The sequence below is a fragment of the Jaculus jaculus genome, chromosome 18, assembly GCF_020740685.1.
Source record: "Jaculus jaculus isolate mJacJac1 chromosome 18, mJacJac1.mat.Y.cur, whole genome shotgun sequence".
Taxonomy (NCBI): domain Eukaryota; kingdom Metazoa; phylum Chordata; class Mammalia; order Rodentia; family Dipodidae; genus Jaculus; species Jaculus jaculus.
The window spans coordinates 18,554,660-18,574,535 of NC_059119.1; the positions used below are offsets into that span (position 1 = coordinate 18,554,660).

Genomic DNA, 19,876 nt, shown 5'->3' on the forward strand with positions numbered 1-19,876 from the left:
AGCACCAGGCACGGGCAAAGCCAAAGGGATGGAGATGAAACCAATGTCCCTGCTTCCGGGTGCAGATGCCACTTTATGCATCAGGAGGCATCTCTCCCTGGACTGCGTCTGCGTCCCTTCGCTCTGCCTGAGGAAGGCAGCGTTAGCCGCCCTGTGCAGCGGAAGACGGCTCCTTCTGCAACACCTCAGCTTCCGCACCAGCCCGGGAAGAGCTCCTGCCATCAAGGGGCTCTCAAGTGACTGGGGGAAGGCTGAAAGCGGAGGGAGGAATCCACATAGCTGTGGAGGCCAATGAAGGGGACCTGAGGAGAGGAGCCAGCCTGTGGTGACACAAGCTGCCTGCAGGCGAACTCCAATGGGAGTGGCCTCACTCTGTGTGACACTGGGATTTTGCCAGAAAGGCAGCCCCCCCCCCCCCCCGCCGCACCCGCCACAGGACTGAGGAGCGATGGCATCTGCCGACCTGGTGCTGGGGGCACTCTGCTTGGCTGGTGGGGTGGCAGGGCCCTCGTCCTGCTCCATCAGCGGGTCAATGACAGAGGGATGTTCTGGGGTGGCGGCACCATTTCCCTGGAGAGTGGAGTGGGTACCAGCAGGGTCCAGGTGGGAGCTGGGATGGAAAACAGAGTAAGAAACATGCAGACACCCCAAGCCACCCCTGTGTGACATGGCAACAGGTTTGGACTGTGGATGGGGACCGGGTCACTCAGCACTGCCCCTTGTGTCCTGGAAGGGCACCCATCAGGAAGCTGGACTGGTGCCCCCCACCCCACAGGGATTCCCTGTCCTCCAATTGTGTTTCTCCGAACGGTGTTTCACGACTGTCCCTTTTTCTCCGTGTCTGCACCCTGTATCCCGTGACAAGCAGTGTAGGGCAGCGCTGTGGGACATGTAGACACTCCTGTTGTCTACGCTGGGACCCAAGACAGGGGCATGTGTCTGGCATCCGATTACAAATAGATACCCCCTTGCCCTCCTGGGCAGTTCTGCTTCCGCACATTCAAGAGAAGACATCCCCTTTCTCCAAATCCCAGGCTTCTCAACTTCCCTTATTAGCAGCAGAATCCCCAAAACCTGCTACTTGGCATCTAGCCCGCACCCCGCCCCCCCCCCCAGGCTGAGCAGTGTGCCTGCGACGCTCCTCTCTCTGGCCCAGCCCCGCCCAGAGGATGGCCCCGTGCGCACCTGGAGCGGGAGTGGCTGCTGAGCTGGTGCATGTGTGGGTTGTACTGGGCCAGAATGGTGATGGTGTCGCACTGCTGCCCGATGATGAGCCGGGCCTGCTGCTCGGTGGCACTCCGCAGGTTGATGCCATTGAACTGGGGAGATACCAGTTGCCTTAATGCTGGCTGTGGCTGTGCCCATGGATTTGGGGGCCACTGCTTTTATGGTGTGTGGGGGGGGGACAAAAGGGAGCCTAGAAGGACCACTCCCTCTTACCTCAAGTAACTGGTCCCCGTACTCAAGGCCAGCCTGGTGGGCGATACTCCCCATGGTCACCTTGGAGACGTAGACACCGCCCTTCTCTCCACTCACGATGGAGATGCCCAGAGGCTCCGAGCCCTTCTGCACCTTCACGTGCCGTGGCTCCTCCACGTAAGGCCTGGGGAAAGAGTCGAAGGTGCCTGGATTCAGAGCCGCAGGAGCCCTGGGGAGAGCGTGAGATCAGGCATGCGGACAGGTACGCGGAGGGCCTGGAACCCAGGGTGAGGACATCGGATGGAGACACAATGAACGGGCTCGTGTGTAGCAGAGATACAGACGCCTGAAACATCATGCAACACAGACACAGCACATCCATGTGAACGTGGAAACACAGCCCCACAGACAGAAGACGGCCCACGAGAACTCGAAACACTGGCAGACCAGGGAACACGAAGCACATTTTCACTGTATGAGACATGTCTTCTCGAGACGTGCATTTTGTACGCCCCCCCACGGCAGGGGTTCTCGAGACAAGAGATGGCGCTGGGATGATGTTTTTCTCCAGAGAGGGGGAATATGAGAATCATCATTTCTTGTATATGCTGAACGCCCAGGGTGATGCGAATTGATCATGGAAGTTAAGCAGCTACAAACCCAAGCCATGAGAAAGGGACATGGGGGGAGGGAGCAAGCAAGGCTGCACCCATGCATGGCTGCTCCAGCAAGCTGTACCCTCATGCCCGAGGGCACAAGGGAGCCTGGGAGCCTCATGTCAGGCCAACCTCAGACTCCTCAGCGAGGAGGACCTGGGCCAGGCAGCCACGGGCAACCTCAGGAGAGATCTGTGGTGGAAGAGACACCTGGACGGACAAAGATTAGGAGAGAAGCGACACTGAGGAGGACGACCCAAACAGAAAGGACAACAGAGCTCCAGCAAGCCCCGCCCCCGCCCTGGCACGGGGCTTCTGTGGAGGGAGCCAGCCCGGTGCCCGTGTCTTGAGTCTCCTCGTGTGTCCGGAGCCCCACACCCCCACTACCAAGAGACAGAGCAGTCCCAGCTCAGCGGGTCTCAGCCTGGGTCCCCAAGGTAAACCTTACAACAGCAGAGATTAAAATCCCCACTCAATTGTCCTTCCTCTGCCCCACCCTCCCTGGCATTCTCGTTTCCCAAACTTCACCCCTCCACAAGTCTTCCCTTGGCCTCACCCCGCCCAGCTCCTGCCTTGCAAGCAGGGTCACTTCCGCCACTGAACGTGTATTCTAACGCCAGGTGGCTTAGAGTTTATGAGAACCCTCAGCAGCCACCTGATCACGTCCACACACCCCCGTCTAAGGTGATGGAGCCGAGGAGGTGGCATGCTCCCTCGGTCACCCGCAGGTAGGGACAGTTTCCTCCCATAGCTCCCTGCTCCTCAGGGATGGCCTTCCCTCTGCTCACCGCCACACCCGAGTTCCTCTTAATAAAGGAACAAGTAAACAGCCAGGCGTGGTGGCGCAAGCCTTTAATCTCAGCACTAGGGAGGCAGAAGTAGGAGGATCACTGTGAGTTCGAGGCCACCCTGAGACTACAGAGTGAATTCCAGGTGGGCCTGGGGCTATAGTGAAACACTACCTTGGAAAACCAAAATAAATAAATAAATAAATAAATAAATAATTTAATTAATTAATTAAAAAACCCAGAAGCTGCTACACATGACCTGGGAACCAGGGTTCCCGGACACAGAAAGAGCCAGAGGACATTCCCTGGGGCTGCAAAGGCTGATGAGAGGAATTCCATTTCTAGTAACAACGGATACGTATTTATGTCTGCATTTATGCACTGGCAGATTTTTTTTACTAAGGGCCATACCTAGGATAGAAACAATTACATCTGTAATGTGGGGAGGTGACCTTTACTCCTTACTCGGTAACTTAAATTTTTTTATAGAATTACAGAAGTTTCCTTGGAACAATAAAACTGCTTTTTAAAACAAGTGTATACAAGAACCTCAAAATAGGAGGAAAAGATGATGACATCAAAATAAAAGACAGACTAATTGAAAGGGGGACAGGATATAATGGAGAGTGGAGATGAGAAAGGGAAAATGGAGGGGGGTGTCATGGTTTATTGTCTACAATTATGGAAGTTGTCAATAAAAAAAAAGTTTAAAAAATGTGTAAGTCGGGTGTGGTGGTGCACGCCTTTAATCCCAGCACTCAAGAGGCAGAGGTAGGAAGATCACTGTAAGTTCGAGGCCACCCTGAGACTTTGTAGTGAATTCCAGGTCAGCCTGAGCTACAGTGAGACCCTACATTGAAAAACAAACCAAAAAAAGTATATAAAATAGACCTCATATTACAAATTGCTTTAAATATTAACGGAGATGTATGTGTATGAAAGTGTAATAAAGCGTGGGCTGGAGAGATGGCTTGGCAGTTTAGGCGCTCACCTGCAAAGCCTAAGGGCCCAGGTTCAATTCCCCAGTACTCCCATAAGCCAGATGCACAAGCAGATGCATGCATCTGGAGTTCGTTTGCCATGGCTAAAGGCCCTGGCATGCCCATTTTCCCCCACCCCACACCAACCAATAAATAAATAAATAAAGATTTAAGAAAAAGGAAAGAAAGTGTAATAAAACACGTATTAAAATGCACTCTAAGCTGGGCATGGTGGACCACACCTTTAATCCCAGCACTCGGGAAGCAGAGGTAGGAGGATCACTGTGGGTTCGAGGCCACTCTGAGACTACAGAGTGAATTCCAGGTTAGCCTGGGCTAGAGTGAGACCCTACCTCGAAAAACCAAACAATAAAAAAAAAAAATTACTCTGTATCTCAAAGGATGAATAGTTAACAGGTCTCTGGTGGGAGAGACTGTATGTGATTTTATTTTACTTTATCTTTTGCTGATTTCTACTTTTCTAATTTCATAAACTGTATAGAACAGGGAAGTTCAGATTCTGGATGAAAGAGATGCTTTATTGAGAAGCCATTGCTCAGGTCAGAGAGACTAAGCATATGTCTATCCATATCATAAGGCCTGGGAGAGCAGCAATCGCTCACACTTTCCTCTCTCCAGGACAGTTCCCGGCTCTCCGTACACAGCACACAACCAAGGGGTTGCTTGACTGTCTGTGTCAAGACCTTTTCTCCCCCTGAGGTCATAGTTCAGACGGGGATGGTCTTAAATGTCAATGAAACGCCAGAGCTGGAACCGGGCATGGTGGCGCATACCTTTCATCCCAGCACTCGGGACGCAGAGGTGGGATCGCCATGAGTTCAAGGCCACCCTGAGACTACAGAGTGAATTCCAGGTCAGCCTGGGCTAGGGCGAGACCCTACCTTGGAAAAACAGCAACCACCACAGAAAAGAAAAGCCAGAGCTGGGCTGGGTGAAGGCACCCTTCCATGCTTCCATGTGTGTCACACAGGAAGGACCCCGGACACTGCCCCAGGACACCGGATCTTTCTGGGCCAGGCCCTAGGTGTATCTGTTAATCTTGACTCTCTTGGTTTAATACTTGCTGGGGCTGTTGTCTCACAAGTTTGGATTTTCAAGTCAGATGCGGACTATTTTTATATACAAACCAGATGTGGTGAGAAGTCCCATGGAGAAGAACAGAGAGGGGTGAGATGTGTGCAGTGCGTTAGGAAAAGGGACAGTGGGTATAAAAGCCTGTTAAGTGACCTAGAGCCCACCCTGAGACTGACCTGGGTTTAAACCCACCATCAGGTGGTGAAGCGTGCAATAGGCTTCCCGCCCTTTTGTTCCTATCTGTGTTTCGTTTCACTATAAGCGCCTGTGGGTGGATAGAAGAGCCGAACAGTAACGTGGGGCCAGAGAGCAAGGGGTGGGGACGAACCCCCACTCCGGCAGGGTCAGCTCCGGGCTCATCCTGTGCCCACAGAGCTCACTCAGGTTCTATGGACCTGTGTTTGAAAATGGGGCTGACAGTAGGAACACTCGTGTAAGGCCGCCGAGGCTTCCAGAACAATGCGTGTCGAGTACTTAACCATGAACCTGGAAAGCTGTAAGCAATGAACCAACACCCCCGGGGACCACAGGTCATCTCCAGCATCACATGTGGCCACTGTTCGGTGGAGTGGCCCTGCCTGCTGTCTGTGCCATCTACACATGGTCACCTCCCTGCTGGGCCAGGCTGGCCATAGCTCCGACAGCCAATACCCCAGAGGATGTACAAGGGATGTGCAGAGTGGGACACCGGCGGATGCTAGGTGACCCAAACTAAAGCAGCCAGGTGCCAGATGAAATCAAAACAAAGCCTCCAACTCCTGCTGCTTCCGCTAGCAAGCGCCCCCCCCTCCCACATTGGAAAGCCATCCCCCTGGTCAGGATGTGTTCTCTCCCACTGGGTGTCCCCAGCCACCACCACCACCAGAAGCCGTACATACTCACCTGTCCTTTCTCCGCTCCCCATGGGAGGCGGGGTTCACAGCAATTCTGGGCAATGTGGAGGCTGAGGTTTGTGGCTGGCTACAAGAAGACAGGGTGTCGATGCTCAGAGGTGACCGGGGAGGAGTGCTGCATTCAGAATGTGACAACGAGCCTACCAAGAGACACAGCAGAGGTGGTCTTGGCTGGGGTCTGCCGACTTCACGCTCTAGGAGCCCAGGGGTGGACCTTATCACATGACCCTGGGCGCAGAGGCTGGGTACCCCAGTGCTCTCTGTTCCAGTGGAAGTCAGCAGAGGAGAGTGGGCTTGGCCAGACTCCCACGGATTGACTGGGGCGACGAAGAGCCTTGCCCAGGGTCCTCAGGAGCGGCCAAGTACAGGAACCGGCGCTCAGTGCTTACCTCTGTCAGAGCCCATGGCAGACCGGGGGTATCGCGGAGTCAACGGGATCTTGATGCGTTCTGCCTTGAACTGCAGGTTACTGGAAGACCCTGTCATGTCATAAGGGGACAGAGTGTCAAGCGTCATGATGAAGTGACAGCCACGCCTCAGTCCTCGCCCGCACTGACCAGGACGGCGCTGCCTCAAGCAGAGATATGGGACAGCTGAGAGGAGCGGAAGCTGGGCCCCTGAACCGGCAGGCCAGAAATGTTCCAGAATAGCACATAGCTCACTTCTAGTGCCCAAACCAGAAGAGTGGCCTAAGTGAGCAGATAGATGCTGTTTTTCCTCCTCAGCCCCAAAGCTCCCCACCCCCCCAGGGTCTCATTACCAAGCAACGCGAGACTCTCCTGTGGGGTACAATTTCTCTAAGTGAGTTACCACATAAAACACTCACGGGGGCGGGCGGGGGGGGGGGGGGCGGAGGCTGGAGAGATGACTTAGTGGTTAAGGCACTTGCCTGCAAAGTCAAAGGACCACATAAAGCCAGATGCACAAGGTAGGGCATGAGTCTGCAAAGTTTGTTTGCAGGGACTGGAGGTCCTGGCATGCCCATTCTCTCTCTCTCTCTCTCTCTCAAATAAATAAATAAGAATAAAAATATATTTAAAAAAAAAACCGGAGGCTGGAGAGATGGCTTAGCAGTTAAGGCATTTGCCTGCAAAGCCAAAGGACCTCAGTTCAATTCTCCAAGACCCACGTAAGCCAGGTACACAAGGGGGCGCATGCATCTGGAGTACGTGTGCAGTGGCTGAGGCCCTGGCATGCCCCTTCTCTCTCTCCCTCACTCTGTGTCTTTGTTTCTGTCTCAAATAAATAAATAAATATAAAGTTTTAAAAAAGAAGCACTCAGAGTGCACCAGGAGCTCAGGGCCAGGGAGTAAGGTTCCAGCCAAGAGGTCGTCTGGAACGATCACAGGCAGCACAAAGGTCAGGGCTCTGAGCACACAACAGGACACACGGGCCCAGAGGCATCAACTCTCCAGGGAAGGTAGCTGAGCTCAGCTCCAGGAGGGACAGGAGCCACATGGGAAGACTACCAATAGATCTGGACGTTGGTGGCAGTTACCAAGGCGGGCACTGGAGGGCAGTGAGTTGGAGCCATGGGAGGTTCTCATCTCGGAGTAGTCGCACATGGTCCTGTGGCTCAGGTCCAGGCTCAGGCGGCCCTGGTGCTGGACACTGCGAGAGAACCAATTAAGTGAAGGAAGACCAAGACAGAGGTGGCCACTGGGGAGAAACACAGTGACGGTGCTGGGTCTCCCTAAGCCAGAAAGGGGAGGATCGCTGGCTGACCCAGGCTACTTGTCAGAGGTGGCGTCTAGTGTGGAGGACTGCAAGCAGGCAAAGGACCACACCCATGGGACAGCCAGTATCGCCGTAATACTAGCGACAGTGGTGTCAGGACTGGAAGGGGTTGCTACAAGGAAAACAAGGGCTGTGTAAATGAGTGGGCCCAGGAAAATGGGCAGGGAAGGGCTGGAGGAGCACCAAGGATCCTGGAGAGGGCACCTAGGAAGCCAGAACTAGTGGGCAGAGCCCAAGGAAAACCCACTTCAGCTTGACCTGCAGTCAAGTCCCAGTGAGGTATTCCGGGCTGTGTAATGATGACATCTTTTCCTGATGAAAAAACTCTAGTGGTCTCCACTACCGTCTTGCAGGGATTGTGCCCTAAGACCGGTCCACCTCTGAACTCACGGTCCCTTGTCAAGCTTCCTACACGTCCCCAGGCACCCAGACCTCAGCACCGACAGCCCTCCTCCCAGAAGCACCTCTCCAAAAAGAGCTCTGTATGGCTGGGGTTTTTTGTTTGTTTGTTTGTTTTTTGCCCTAGTCTTAGCAGCTGTCCATCTGGTGTGTCACCGTTACCTCTGCATTTTATGTGTCTGCCTCCCCCACACTTGAATAGCATGCACCCACAAACAGGGAGCTGTCTTTCTAGCTTACTGCTGTCTCTTTTCAGAACCAGAACAGCTCTTGGCACATAATAGGTGCTTGGGAAAACTGTCAAATGAATGAATAAAACGTGATGCTAATGGGCAGAACAGATGGCTTAGCAGTTAAGGCGCTTGCCTGCGAAGCCTAAGGACCCAGGTTCGATTCTCCAGGACCCACATAAGCCAGATGCACAAGCGAGCGCTTGTGTCTGGAGTTTACATGCAGTGGCTGGAAGCCCCGATGTTCCCACTTTCTCTTTCTCTCTTTCTCCCTCTCTCTCTCTGCCAAATAAATAATTTAAAAAAATAAGAATGATACTGAGTCAGTCCACACACTGTATAAACAAAAAAAAAGAAAACTTTCCAACTGGGCACAGTGGCCCACATCTATAACCCCAGCCCTCTGGAGACTGAGGGGGGTAGGATCCCAGTGAGTTCAAGGCCAGCCTGGGTCTACAGAGTGAGTTCCACATCAGCATGGGCTAGAGTGAGACCCTGCCTTAAAATAAGCCAACAAAAAGATTCAGCTTTTGCCAGGCACCTTTAATCCCAGCACTCAGGATGCAGAGATAGGAGGATGGCTGTGAGTTTGAGGCTACCCTGAGACTCCATAGTGAATTCCAGGTCAGTCTGGGCTAGAAGGAGACCCTACCTCAAAAAAACAAGGCAAAACAAAAGCTTCAGCTTTCTTTTTAATAAATTCATCAGCGATTTATATAATTTTAAAAAAATTTCTCCAGTGACCAACTATAGAAAGTAATCCTGAACTTACAGTCTTCCGCCTGTGGCCTTGGGAAGGCCAGCTCCCTCTCTCAGATGCAGCAACAATATGCCACAGCCTGGCTCAGAAGGTTGCTGGTGGTTCGATGAGGCTGCGGGTAAAGGTCTGGGCACAACGCCTCAGGATCTTAGCTGCCATGGCTCTCGCCTTTCTTGAATAGCCTTTGAACACCCAGGTGAACTCATACAACATCAGCCCTGCTCCACCAGCCAAGAGGATTCTCTGCCCACAGTCCTCTGTGATGCAGTGGATCCCGGGGGCAGGGGGGGGGGGTGTGGACAGCTGGCATGCATGCATGTGTAAGGCGCCTCGGCATACCTGGGAGACAAGCCTTGGGGGGCAGCATCACGGGGTGCAGGTGGAGAGCCACAGGGTACGACCCTGTGGCTGCGCACGGTATAGATGGGGTTCCGCAGGATGGAGCTCACGGTGGTACTGGGGGTCATGCTTCGGGGAACAGTACCTGGAAATGGACTCTGTGAGATCAAAATCACCCCAGAGAACCCAGACAGCCCTGGAATGCCTACTCCCATACACTCCCATACATAGGGTGGGCGACAATAGTCTTTGGGAAAAGGACTCTAGGCAGAGAGTCTTAGCCACCAATTTACTCTGTGGTTGGCTACTGTCCTTTCCCCGGTTCTAAGGAAGAATTCTCTTGCAGGTTTGCTTCTGCCCCACCGTAATGGGGGGGGAGGGGGGAGAGACACAGAAAAAGGCCCAACCATCCCAGACAGAGCAGCAATCCTGGTTCCCTGGGCCTCAAGGCTGAAGACATGGGACGATCTTTCTTCTTCTCAGAGACAGGCAGCCCTGGGTGCAAGCAACAGCCCTGTCCTGCCAGCTTACCTGCAGACGGCCTGTTGGGGTACAGCGGGGGGTTGCCATGCCGGCTGGAATGCCCTGGTGAGTACAAGGACCACTCCTGGACCTCCGGGGAAAGCTCTCCACTGGCCGGGAGAGACTTGGGCTCCTGCAGAAGCAAAGGAGAGGCTGTCTGCTGGGAAAAGTGAAGCATGGACTGCTAGGTGACCTCCATCCCTGGCATGAGCTCCTCCCATCCAGGCACAGGAGGTGACCAGCGGGAGAAACGTCACTGCTCACTCAGGTTGCCTGGCATCGGGAGGGAATAGAGCTTCCTTTACAGAACCTTTGTTATAGGAATTAATGAGTCAATGAGAATAATCAGGCAACATCCACTTCAGAGGGAGGGAGAGAGCCTCTATTCACACGCAGACCTCTGCTGGCTCATGCCAAAGACCTGACAGAGGCCCTGGACTCAGACTGTGCTGGACTCACATACTTTGTACAGCCCTCTGTCTGAATTCTCCCGTGAGTGCAGAGGGGAGAGATTTACACCCATGAGTGCAGGGTTCTGTCAGATAAGCTGAAGTCCAGGCAGCTGTCTCCTGACACAAGGTAGTTACGTATTGTCCAAAGGGGTCGGGCTCAGAGTCACAGAGTTCTTGTTCGCTACCATCAGAGGACTCTCCCCCTGCAGTTTCAGAGCAGGGAAGTGCAACGTCTACAGTTTCACTGAAAGTCCTAGGTACATTACCTTTTATATACATAGATTATACTTCATCTAAACTAATATGAGTTAGAAACATTAAATATCTGGGTGTAGTGGTGCACACCTTTAATCCCAACACTTGGGAAGCAGAGGTAGGAGGATCGCTGTGAGTTCGAGGCCACCCTGAGACTACAGAGTGAATTTCAGTCAGCCTGAGCTAGGGTGAGACTCTACCTCGAAAAATAAAAAATATATATATAACAATAATAAATAGAAGCATTAAATATATGTTATTACTTCAATACCTTTAGAAGGCAAGCACAGAGGAAAACGTCTGTTCTTTCAAACACAGAGTTGTGTGGGAGAAGGTGAGGAGGCAAGACTGCAAGGGGACGTATGACAACTCGACACCACTTGCAGCGTCTGCAGTGAGCAAGCGTGCACAGTGTCTGGGAGGGTGTCTGCCCCCAGCCATCTCCCCTTCTGGAAGCTTCCGCACACACAGCCGGGCCACCCTGCTACAGCTCTTCCGTGGACCACCCATCTCCCCAAACCCTCGAGGGCAAATCTGCCACTTTGCTGTTTGTTTCGTTTTGCTTTTTCAAGATAGGGTCTCACTCTAGCCCAGGGTGACCTAGAACTCACTCTGTAATCCCAGGCTGGCCTCAAACTCAGTGATCCTCCTACCTCTGCCTCCAGAGTGCTGGGCCAAATGACACGCACCACCATGCCCTGCTTCACTTAGCTTTATTATTATTATTTGAGAGAGAGACAGAGAGAGAGAAAGAGAGAAAGACTGGGCATGCTAGAGCCTTTCAGCCGCTGTGAGTAAACTGCAGACACGTGCGCCCCTTGTGCACATACAAGACATTGCATGCTTGCATTACTGCGTCTAGCTACATGAGACCTGGAGATTTAAACGTGCGTTCTTAGGCTTTGCAGGCAAGTGCCTTAACCACTATGCAATCTCTCCAGCCCTTTATTTAGCTTTTAAAAAAAAATTATTGTATTTTATTTATTTGACAGATTAAGGGGGAGACAGAGAGAATGGGCATGCCAGGGCCTCCAGCCACTGCAAACAAACTCCAGATGCATGCATCTCTTTGTGCATCTGGCTAACATGGGCCCTGGGGGAATTCAAGCCTGGATCCTTTGGCTTTGCAGGCAAACGCCTTAATCACTAAGACATCCCTCCAGCCCCACCGAGCTTTTTGACAAGTTTAAAACCTTCTTGGAAAACCAAACCAAACGTGATGTTCAGATAAGCGTCTCCGTGTCATTTCCCACTGCGGTGTCCCACGTCCCTTTGCATCTCCTAGTCGGCACTGCTTCCGACTGGCGTTCATCTGCCCCAGGTCCACTTTCCCCAGGAACATGCCAAGCAGAGAGGCACCAGCTTAGCACAAGCCTGGGATGTCATCAAGGGCTACTCTGTACACCCCCCGCCACCAGCTCCCCAGCCCTGGCTCTACCTCTAGGCACTGAGCAGGAATCACGACTGGAGTGATCTTGGGCCGGAAACTGGGAGCAGACTTCGGCCGGCGCCGCTTCTGGCCCAGCTCGTCTGCCTTCGGGGAGGTAAGGTCGTCGTCACAGGCCTTCTTGGCAGGCAGGTAGGAGGGGTCCCCATCCCCTTCAGAGTGGTAGCTGGAAGCGATGCAGACCCTGGACTTCCGAGGGGGCGAGGCATGCGTGGGTTCTGCGGGGTCCACGTCGGGGGGCAGAGCACCGGGAGGGCTGGTGGATGGGGAGCTGCCCACCAACGTGGCCTCTGACTCCGAGCTAGTCTCCAGCCTGTGATGGAACTTGATGGAGTCGGTCCTCCTGGGGGGCTTTGGTGGCGTCAGGGGCCCCACCCTCTTGGAGGGCTGTGGGGAGTGACCAGGCCCAGGGCCTGGGAGTACATAGTCTACCTTAGGGGGTGTCTGGGGGCGTTTGAAAGTGTTTGGGTCAAAGATCGACTTCCTTTGCTTGGGCTTTTTGTAGACAGAGAGCTTCTCAGGCCCTGCTGTGGAGCCAAGCACGGCCTTGGGCCAGGTTCCGCCGCTCTTAGAGCCCTCAGGGTCCGTCTTGTCGACGGGGGCCTCCGTCGGGGCGCAGGGGCCCACCTCGGTCTCGAAGGGCAGCACTGACCGCCGACTGGGCATGTCCACCAGGCCATAGCCACGTTCCCCAGAGGCATCGGAGTGGAAGGAGCTCAGGCTCCGCTCAGAGGTGCTGGAACAGGCCTGGGGACAGGCGGGAAAGGAGGCTCCAGGGAATGGCTTGTGCAGAAAGGAGCTGCTGTCTCCCGATGGCCCCAGCTCCTTCCTGTCTTCCAGCCGGTCCACACAGAAGATATCCGTCTGTGTGGAGTTATTGTGCGGCAACAAGCTCCTTTTGTTATGAGCCTGGACCTCCGGGCCGTGGGCTCGGCAACTCAGCGTCTTATCCGAGTCCTTGACATTTTCAAAGATGTTCTGGCCACTCCACGAGGAGCTCTGGGGGAACACCTGAGCCAGAATGAAGAGCGGTTAAAAGAGAGAGAGAGAGAGAGAGAGAGAGAGAGAGAGAGAAGGTGAGATGCTGTGGCCTGGAGCTACCCCAGAAAGGCATCCCCACAGTGGAGTGATGAAGGACTGGACCCTACATTCCTCTCCCCCAAGAGAGACACAGGAGTCTCGCATGCATACACACCTGCGTACACCACTGTCTAGTCAAGTTTTCTCATGGCCCCGGCCACTCTGAACTCAGAAGAGCCATGCATTCCTGGTGACCCTAGACGCTGGGCGTTCATGCAGCCACCTCTGCTCTGCTTAGGAGCCATGAAGCGCACAGGCAAATTCTCTGTGGTACATCAGGCCACAGAACACGAAGGAGGGCTAGGAACCGGGCTGGAGAGATGGCTCAGCAGCTAAAGTGCTTACCTGCAGAGCCCAATGACCCAAGTTCGATTCCCCAGCAACCACATAAAACCAGATGCACAGAGTGGCACGTGCATTTGGAGTCCATTTGCAGCAGTATCTGGAGGCCCTGGTGTACCCATTCTGTCTGTCTCTCTTCTAGCTCTGTCTCTCTCTGCTTGCAAATAACTAAAAAAAAAATTTTTTTTAAATGAGCTACAGAGCCACCAAAAAACACAGACCTGGAGGAACCCTAAGCACCAGTTAGTCAGTGAGGAACTCTATACAAAAAGGTTGCCTACTGTGGGGAAAGGCAGAGATGTCTGGAGACAGTAAAAGGGTAAGTGGTTGTTGGGGACTTGAGGGTCAGTGCACAGGGGGTTTTCAGAGCAGTTTAGGGTACTGTAATAGTGATCATGTGTTAGCATACATTTGTCAAAACCCATAGAAGGGCTGGAAAGATGGCTTGGCAGTTAAGGTACTTGCCTATGAAGCCTGAGGACCCAGGTTCAATTGCCCAGTATCCACGTAAGCCAGATGCACAAAGTGGTGCATGCATCTGGAGTTCGTCTGGAGTGGCTAGAGGCCCTGGAGCACCCATTATCTCTCACTACCTGCCCCCCTCTCTCAAATAAAATAAATAAATAAAAAATATTTTTTAAAACACCCACAGAACACACAGCATCAACAGTGAACCCTCACGTACACCGTGCCGGCAATGACTGTATCAAATGAACAGTGAGTCAGGGTGTCAAGTACACTGGAAACCTGGGCTGCGGGGCTTACTTGAGGGAGGAAGGCTCTCTGCGTCAGCTCTCTGTCCTTCTGCAAAACTAAATAGCTCCTCCAAAACATTATTTAAAAGCAAGTCATTTAGAAAACATCTTAGTGAAATGGATTGGACCCATTTTCCCACCTTTCTATACCATTAATCTTTTCAGCAATATAGAAAGGTTGACAGAAAAGTATCCTAAAGGGTTACAGAGACAGCTTGGGGTTAAAGTGCTTGTCTGCAAAGCCAAAGGACCCAGGTTCGATTCCCCAGTACCCATGTAAAGCCAGACGCACAAGGTGGCACATGCACCTGGAGTTGGTTTGCAGTGGGAGAAAACTACACTGAATGTCCATAAACCCCTTGGCTGGATTCAACAATTTTACCATGCTGTCCTTATTTTCTATATCTACACTGATATCGCAGAACAGTGGATGATTAGGAAAGTCTTTTTCTTGGACTCCTGACAACTACAGCAAATATCGCCACACATAAGGCCGTTTGTTCTATATCAACCCAAGACCACCATCAGACCAAAGAAAGCTAACAACCTCCACACCTACCAAATCATCCCATGCAGGGCTGGGGAGATGGTTCAGTTGTTAAAGGCATTTACTTGCAAAGCCTGCCTCTTAGGGTTCAATTCCCCAGTACCCACGAAAAGTCAGACCCAAAATGGTCCAAGTGCCTGGTGCATGTTTGCAGGGGCAAAAGGCCCTGGCATATGTGTATATACACACACATGCATACACACACAAATGTACATGTGTGTGCAAATAAATAAATAAATAAAATAAAACAAATCATCCAGTTCAGATTAAGTGGGCCCAGCTGTCCCCCAAAGGGCCTCCATAGTTTGGTTTTTCAGCCCATATCCACGTGGGCTTCCCACACACTCTGCATTTTGCAAAGCAATACCTTTTCCTCCACGGATCCTGGTGACACGGAGCACATGGGAGTGACACTGAGTGCTCACCTTCAAGAGGGACAGCGTCAGGGAGTCCTGGCAGCTCCGCAGCAGAGATTCACATTCATTCAGAGACTTGTTGTCCAGCGCAATACCGTTGATCTACAGCCAAGCAACGATCTGGTCAGGCCCACCGGCAGACAGGCCTCAGCCCACTCTCTAGCTTCCAGGCCACCCCTGGTGGACAGCGGACTCGGTTATGTGAGGAGCCGGGGTCGGGGGTTAAGGGCCTGGAGCCAGGTCAGGGAGTGCATGCAACCTCTCACATCATTTGCGGTCTAGACCACCAGGGACCCCAGGAAGATACTACATAGCCACATCATGCCGGCTCTTGGCTCAGAACTTTCTCAGCCCACTTCTTCGAGTATGAAGTGGCAGGGAAGCATGCACATGTCTGAGAAGTGAGAGGAGACAGGAAAACAAGAGACCCTGGCGACCTGAAATCACCACGTGAAATGCTGCCATTGTTTGCAGAGCATCTCTGATCTCTCAGCCACTTCTGGAATCAACCCTCATCCATCCCAGACAAGGACAGTTTCTAAGTGGACAAGGAGCTGAGCTGTGATAGGTCTGTGCCTCAGGCACACACGCAGCAATGACAAGAACAAGCCGGGAGCTCTCACAGGACGATGCTGGGTGAAAGAAGCCACGTGAGAGTCACGCACTGTGCGAGGCCATTTACACAACATTCTCCGGATGGCAAAACCATATGGAGAGCAAGCTGGCTGTCAGCGGGGACACGAGGTATTTCTACAGAGAGGTCACCTGCGTGGCAAAGAGACCACTCTGTAGCCAACTTCAGTGACTACAGAAAACTACCGGTGAGGAGCGCACATCCCCACGTCAATGCGCTGGCTTTGTCATGGGGGAAGTGGGGAGATGGTATGCAGGACCACCCCCTGCTAGCTTTACAACTTCCTATGAATCTGTAATTATTTCAAAGTTTTCAAAAGTTGTGTAAAAAAAAAAAAAGTGACCTGCCTCATGATGGGAGAAAAAGATGATGACATCAAATTAAAAGAGAGACTAATGGAGAGAGGGAGGGGATATGACAGAGAGCAGAGTTATGAAAGGGAAAGAGGGGGAGGGGAGGGGAAGGGAGGGAAATACCATGGTTTGTTATCTGTAAGTATAGATGTTTTGTGTGTGTGTGTGTGTGTGTGTGTGTGTGTCTGGGGGCATGGTTCAGCAATTAACGGCGCTTGCATAAAAAGCCTTCTGGCCTAGGCTCAATTCCCCAGCTACCCACATAAAGCCAAACCCACCAAGCCGGGGTGTCAGACATCTTAACTATGCAAGCCCTACCCCCAGCACTTCTAGGCAGTGAGCCTCCAGAGACACAGGTCAGTGCTCCTGAAGTGGCTGTATGAACAGGTAAGGTTCGCTGTGCACAACAGCAGATGCTGAGAACTACTCGTATGACCATCGGGAGGGGGAGATTTCAACCAAATTGCTGGGCATAGTGGCTCAGGCCTTAAATCTCAGCCAATGGGAGGCTGAGGCAGGAGGGTCACTTGTGAGTTCCAGGCCAGCCTGGGCTAGACTGAGCCCTTGCCTCGATAAATAAATAGAAGATTATTGATTGACTGATAGACAGATGGATAGATACATAATCAAGTAGCCCATAAAGATTGACTTGGAAAGTTACCCACAATGTAGAATGCAAGTTGCAGATCCCCTTATTGTGTTGAAAAAAAAAAAACAAACAAACCCAGAATCCTATGCAGGGACACATAGACTTGCAAGAGCACTTCCGCTCTGAGCTGGGGCAGATCACCAGGAACAGGAGTCCACTGTCACCTTATAGGTTTTTGTATTGCTTGGCCATTTTACAGCACACTGGTCGTAATACCTTAGTACTTAAAAGCTGAAGAGTACTATTGCGTTAAAAAAAAAAAATTTGTTTAAGCCAGGTGCAGTGACACACCCCTGTGGTCCCAGCTATTCAGGAGGCTGAGGCAGGAGGATTGCTTGAGCCCAAGAGTAAGAATCCAGCCTGAAAACATAGTGAGACCTCACCTCACACACACACACACACACACACACACACACACACACATACACACACACTTCAAAAGAAACACGCAGAGGTATGCTTAAAAAAAAAAAAAAGGCTGGAGAGATGTCTTACAATTTAAGGCACTTGCTGGAAAAGCCAAAGGACCTAGGTTTGATTCCCCAATACCCACATAAAGCCAGATGCATAAAGTGGCACATGTGTTTGGAGTTCATTAGCAGTGACTGGAGGCCTTAGCGTGTCCATTATCTCTCTCAATCTGCCTCCCTCCCTCCCTCCCTCTCTCTCTCTCTCTCTCTCTCTCTCTCCTTCTTTCTAGCAAACTAATTAATTTTTTAAAAAGAAAAATAAGAAATATTAGGCATGGTAGTAATACACAGGTCCTGATTTCCTCCCTGACCTTTTCCGGACTTCCTCATTGTATATAGGCACCTGCCATCAGGGGAAAGCATTTTGTTAAAGTGTTCCCATAGTACAATGCCCCAAAACAAAGGAAGCATAAGTTGGCTCGTCATTTCCTTTTTTTTTTTTTAATTTAATTTAATCTAATTTAACTTATTTATTTGCTAGTATAGAGAGGGGCAGAGGAGAGAGAAAAACAGAGAAAGAGAGAGAGAGAGAGAATGGGCATGCCAGGGCCTCCAGCCAATACAAACTCCAGATGCATGCACTACTTTATGCATCCGGCTCTACGTGGGTACTGTGGAATCGAGCCCGGGGTTGTTAGGCTTTACAGGAAAGCGCCTTAACCGCGGGGCCATCTCTCCAGGCCCTCAGTTCGTCACTTCTTAATCGACGCTCTGTCTGGGTGAGGCGGGCAGCTTGGCACTGTGCTGGAGGCTCACCGCGACAATCCTGTCTCCCACGGCGAGGGACCCTTCTTTGGCGGCAGGGCTCCCGGGCACCACGGCGGCAGCATACACTCCATTCTCCAGGCTGATGCCACTGTCTGCAGACCACAGAAGGGCACTAGGTCACAGCCTGGCTGTTGCCTCCCAGCTCCGCTGACTGAGCTCGTGAAAGGGGAGGCCTCGGTCTGCGCTGTGCAGCCCCAGTCCTCTGCTTGGTGGCACCCGGAAGGCTCATCATACCCAGTCTGGGGGGCATCTACAGGACCCGCTGACTGCAGCAAGCCCACGGGCTGCATGAAGATGTCAGCAACGTGCATCCCTGGGGACAAGGTGCCCCTGAAAACACACACAATCCCACCCTGCCTGTCTGCAGGCCCCCCCTACCTTTCTGTCCCCCGAGATTGATGTGGAGGGGTGTGACCACCTTCCCACCCAGGGACTTTCTCCGTCGCACGACCATGTTGATGGCCCCTTCGCCATTGAGGAGAGCCTTGATGGCCTGCTTTTTGTCCTTGTTGATGAGGTCCACATCGTTGATCCTCAGCAGCCAGTCATTGACCCTGAGGCGGGAAGGCCAGGACAACACCCACTCAGACCTTAGGACTGCGGCTGCCCGCCTGGCACTGTCATTCAGGGGATCAAGTGCCAGAACTGGTATCCTGCACTCCCACTCAGAAAGCCTTCCTCCTCCAGGATCACACTACTTCAGCCACTATCGCCATGACATTAGCAGTTGTGAAACTTGTACATGCTGGAGTAATGATCTCTACAGTTCAAATCTTGACTCTGTGACTTGGTAGCTGTTAGCCCGGCCCCTTAGCGTCCTCACTGTGGGGCGGGGTAGCCATTGTCCCTGCCTCAAAGAATGGTAAGGGTGAGTGATTGTACAGACTGCTTTAGCAGAGCCTGGCCGGTAGTAAGAACCGTGTTGTATCTACACTGTTCCATGGGGTGAGCATGCAGACCCACATCCTAGGCTCACATCACACCACTGCCTGAATCCTCTGCTACCCAGAAAAGCAAAAGAGACAATAGCCCCTGGCACCTGAAGAAAAGGCCAGATTCAGAGATACCCCAGAGGCAGAATTTTCTTTAAGAGCACCTCAGTTGAGCCCAAGTCCTCACACGGGCTCTGAGTCCTCAGGTGCTGGGGTGTGTTCATTTCCTGTCACCTGGCTCCCGCGGGGTCCTGATTCGGGGGTTGGGGGGTGCTGCTTGCTTTCTTTCCTCCCAGGGGTGTGGGGCTTCTCAAGTCTTACCTCAAGCGACCATCAGCGATGCTTCCTTTGTCCACTTTAGTGACAAATATGCCGCAGTCCCCTGGGAAACAAGGCTCATTCACACCTTCTGCCATGTCAAACCCAAGAGCCTTCAAGTCAACATCTTCCTGTCAAAACAGCAGCAGCAGCTCTTTACCAAGCAGGGAGGGGCACCCGCAGGTTCTACACCCCAAGCTCTGCTCCCAGGCCCTGCGGTAGAAACCTATCAACAGCTGTCGTGTGGCCCCTCGGGTCCCTGCCCACACACAGCCCAGTCGGCCTCTGCCCTGGCCCTCTGCCGATGGCCCTGCCTTCCGAGCGCTGCTGGGCCAGCACTCCCGTGAGACGCAGGACTGGGGCGGCCCGCCGAGCTAGCAGCCCCGGCGCAGGACACTCCCGGGAGAGGGGCCTCCGCTCCCGCAAGGTCCTCGCCTCCCGGACGGCAAGCAGCACGCACAGCCACCCTGGGCAGCTCACCCTCTCCCTCTCGAACTCCACCACCTCGGTCTCCCACTCCATGGAATCGGTGTCGATGGCTGAGTCGTGGGAGCTGTGGGCCATCAGCTGCCGGAAGCGGGCCTCCTTCTCCAGCTGGGATTCAATCTGCTCCCTGTGAACACAGAGAGCTGTGGCTGTG

The 19,876-nt window shown here is 52.7% G+C and overlaps 1 protein-coding gene across 2 annotated transcripts in view; it reads right to left on the reverse strand.

The window, feature by feature from the left end:
- Positions 1-19,876, reverse strand: part of Dlg5 (discs large MAGUK scaffold protein 5) — a 154,387-nt gene that overhangs the window by 18,004 nt on the left and 116,507 nt on the right. For both annotated transcript variants that reach the window (XM_004657990.3, XM_045137245.1), the window contains exons 10-23: positions 19,717-19,849; positions 19,240-19,367; positions 18,365-18,540; positions 17,975-18,078; positions 15,122-15,214; positions 11,964-12,983; positions 9,828-9,951; positions 9,297-9,441; positions 7,330-7,442; positions 6,221-6,310; positions 5,821-5,971; positions 1,441-1,603; positions 1,186-1,319; positions 464-610 (exon numbers count right to left, since the gene is read on the reverse strand). In XM_004657990.3, coding sequence (XP_004658047.2) covers positions 464-610; positions 1,186-1,319; positions 1,441-1,603; positions 5,821-5,971; positions 6,221-6,310; positions 7,330-7,442; positions 9,297-9,441; positions 9,828-9,951; positions 11,964-12,983; positions 15,122-15,214; positions 17,975-18,078; positions 18,365-18,540; positions 19,240-19,367; positions 19,717-19,849 — 2,721 coding nt within the window. The remainder of the gene's footprint in view (positions 1-463; positions 611-1,185; positions 1,320-1,440; positions 1,604-5,820; positions 5,972-6,220; positions 6,311-7,329; positions 7,443-9,296; positions 9,442-9,827; positions 9,952-11,963; positions 12,984-15,121; positions 15,215-17,974; positions 18,079-18,364; positions 18,541-19,239; positions 19,368-19,716; positions 19,850-19,876) is intronic.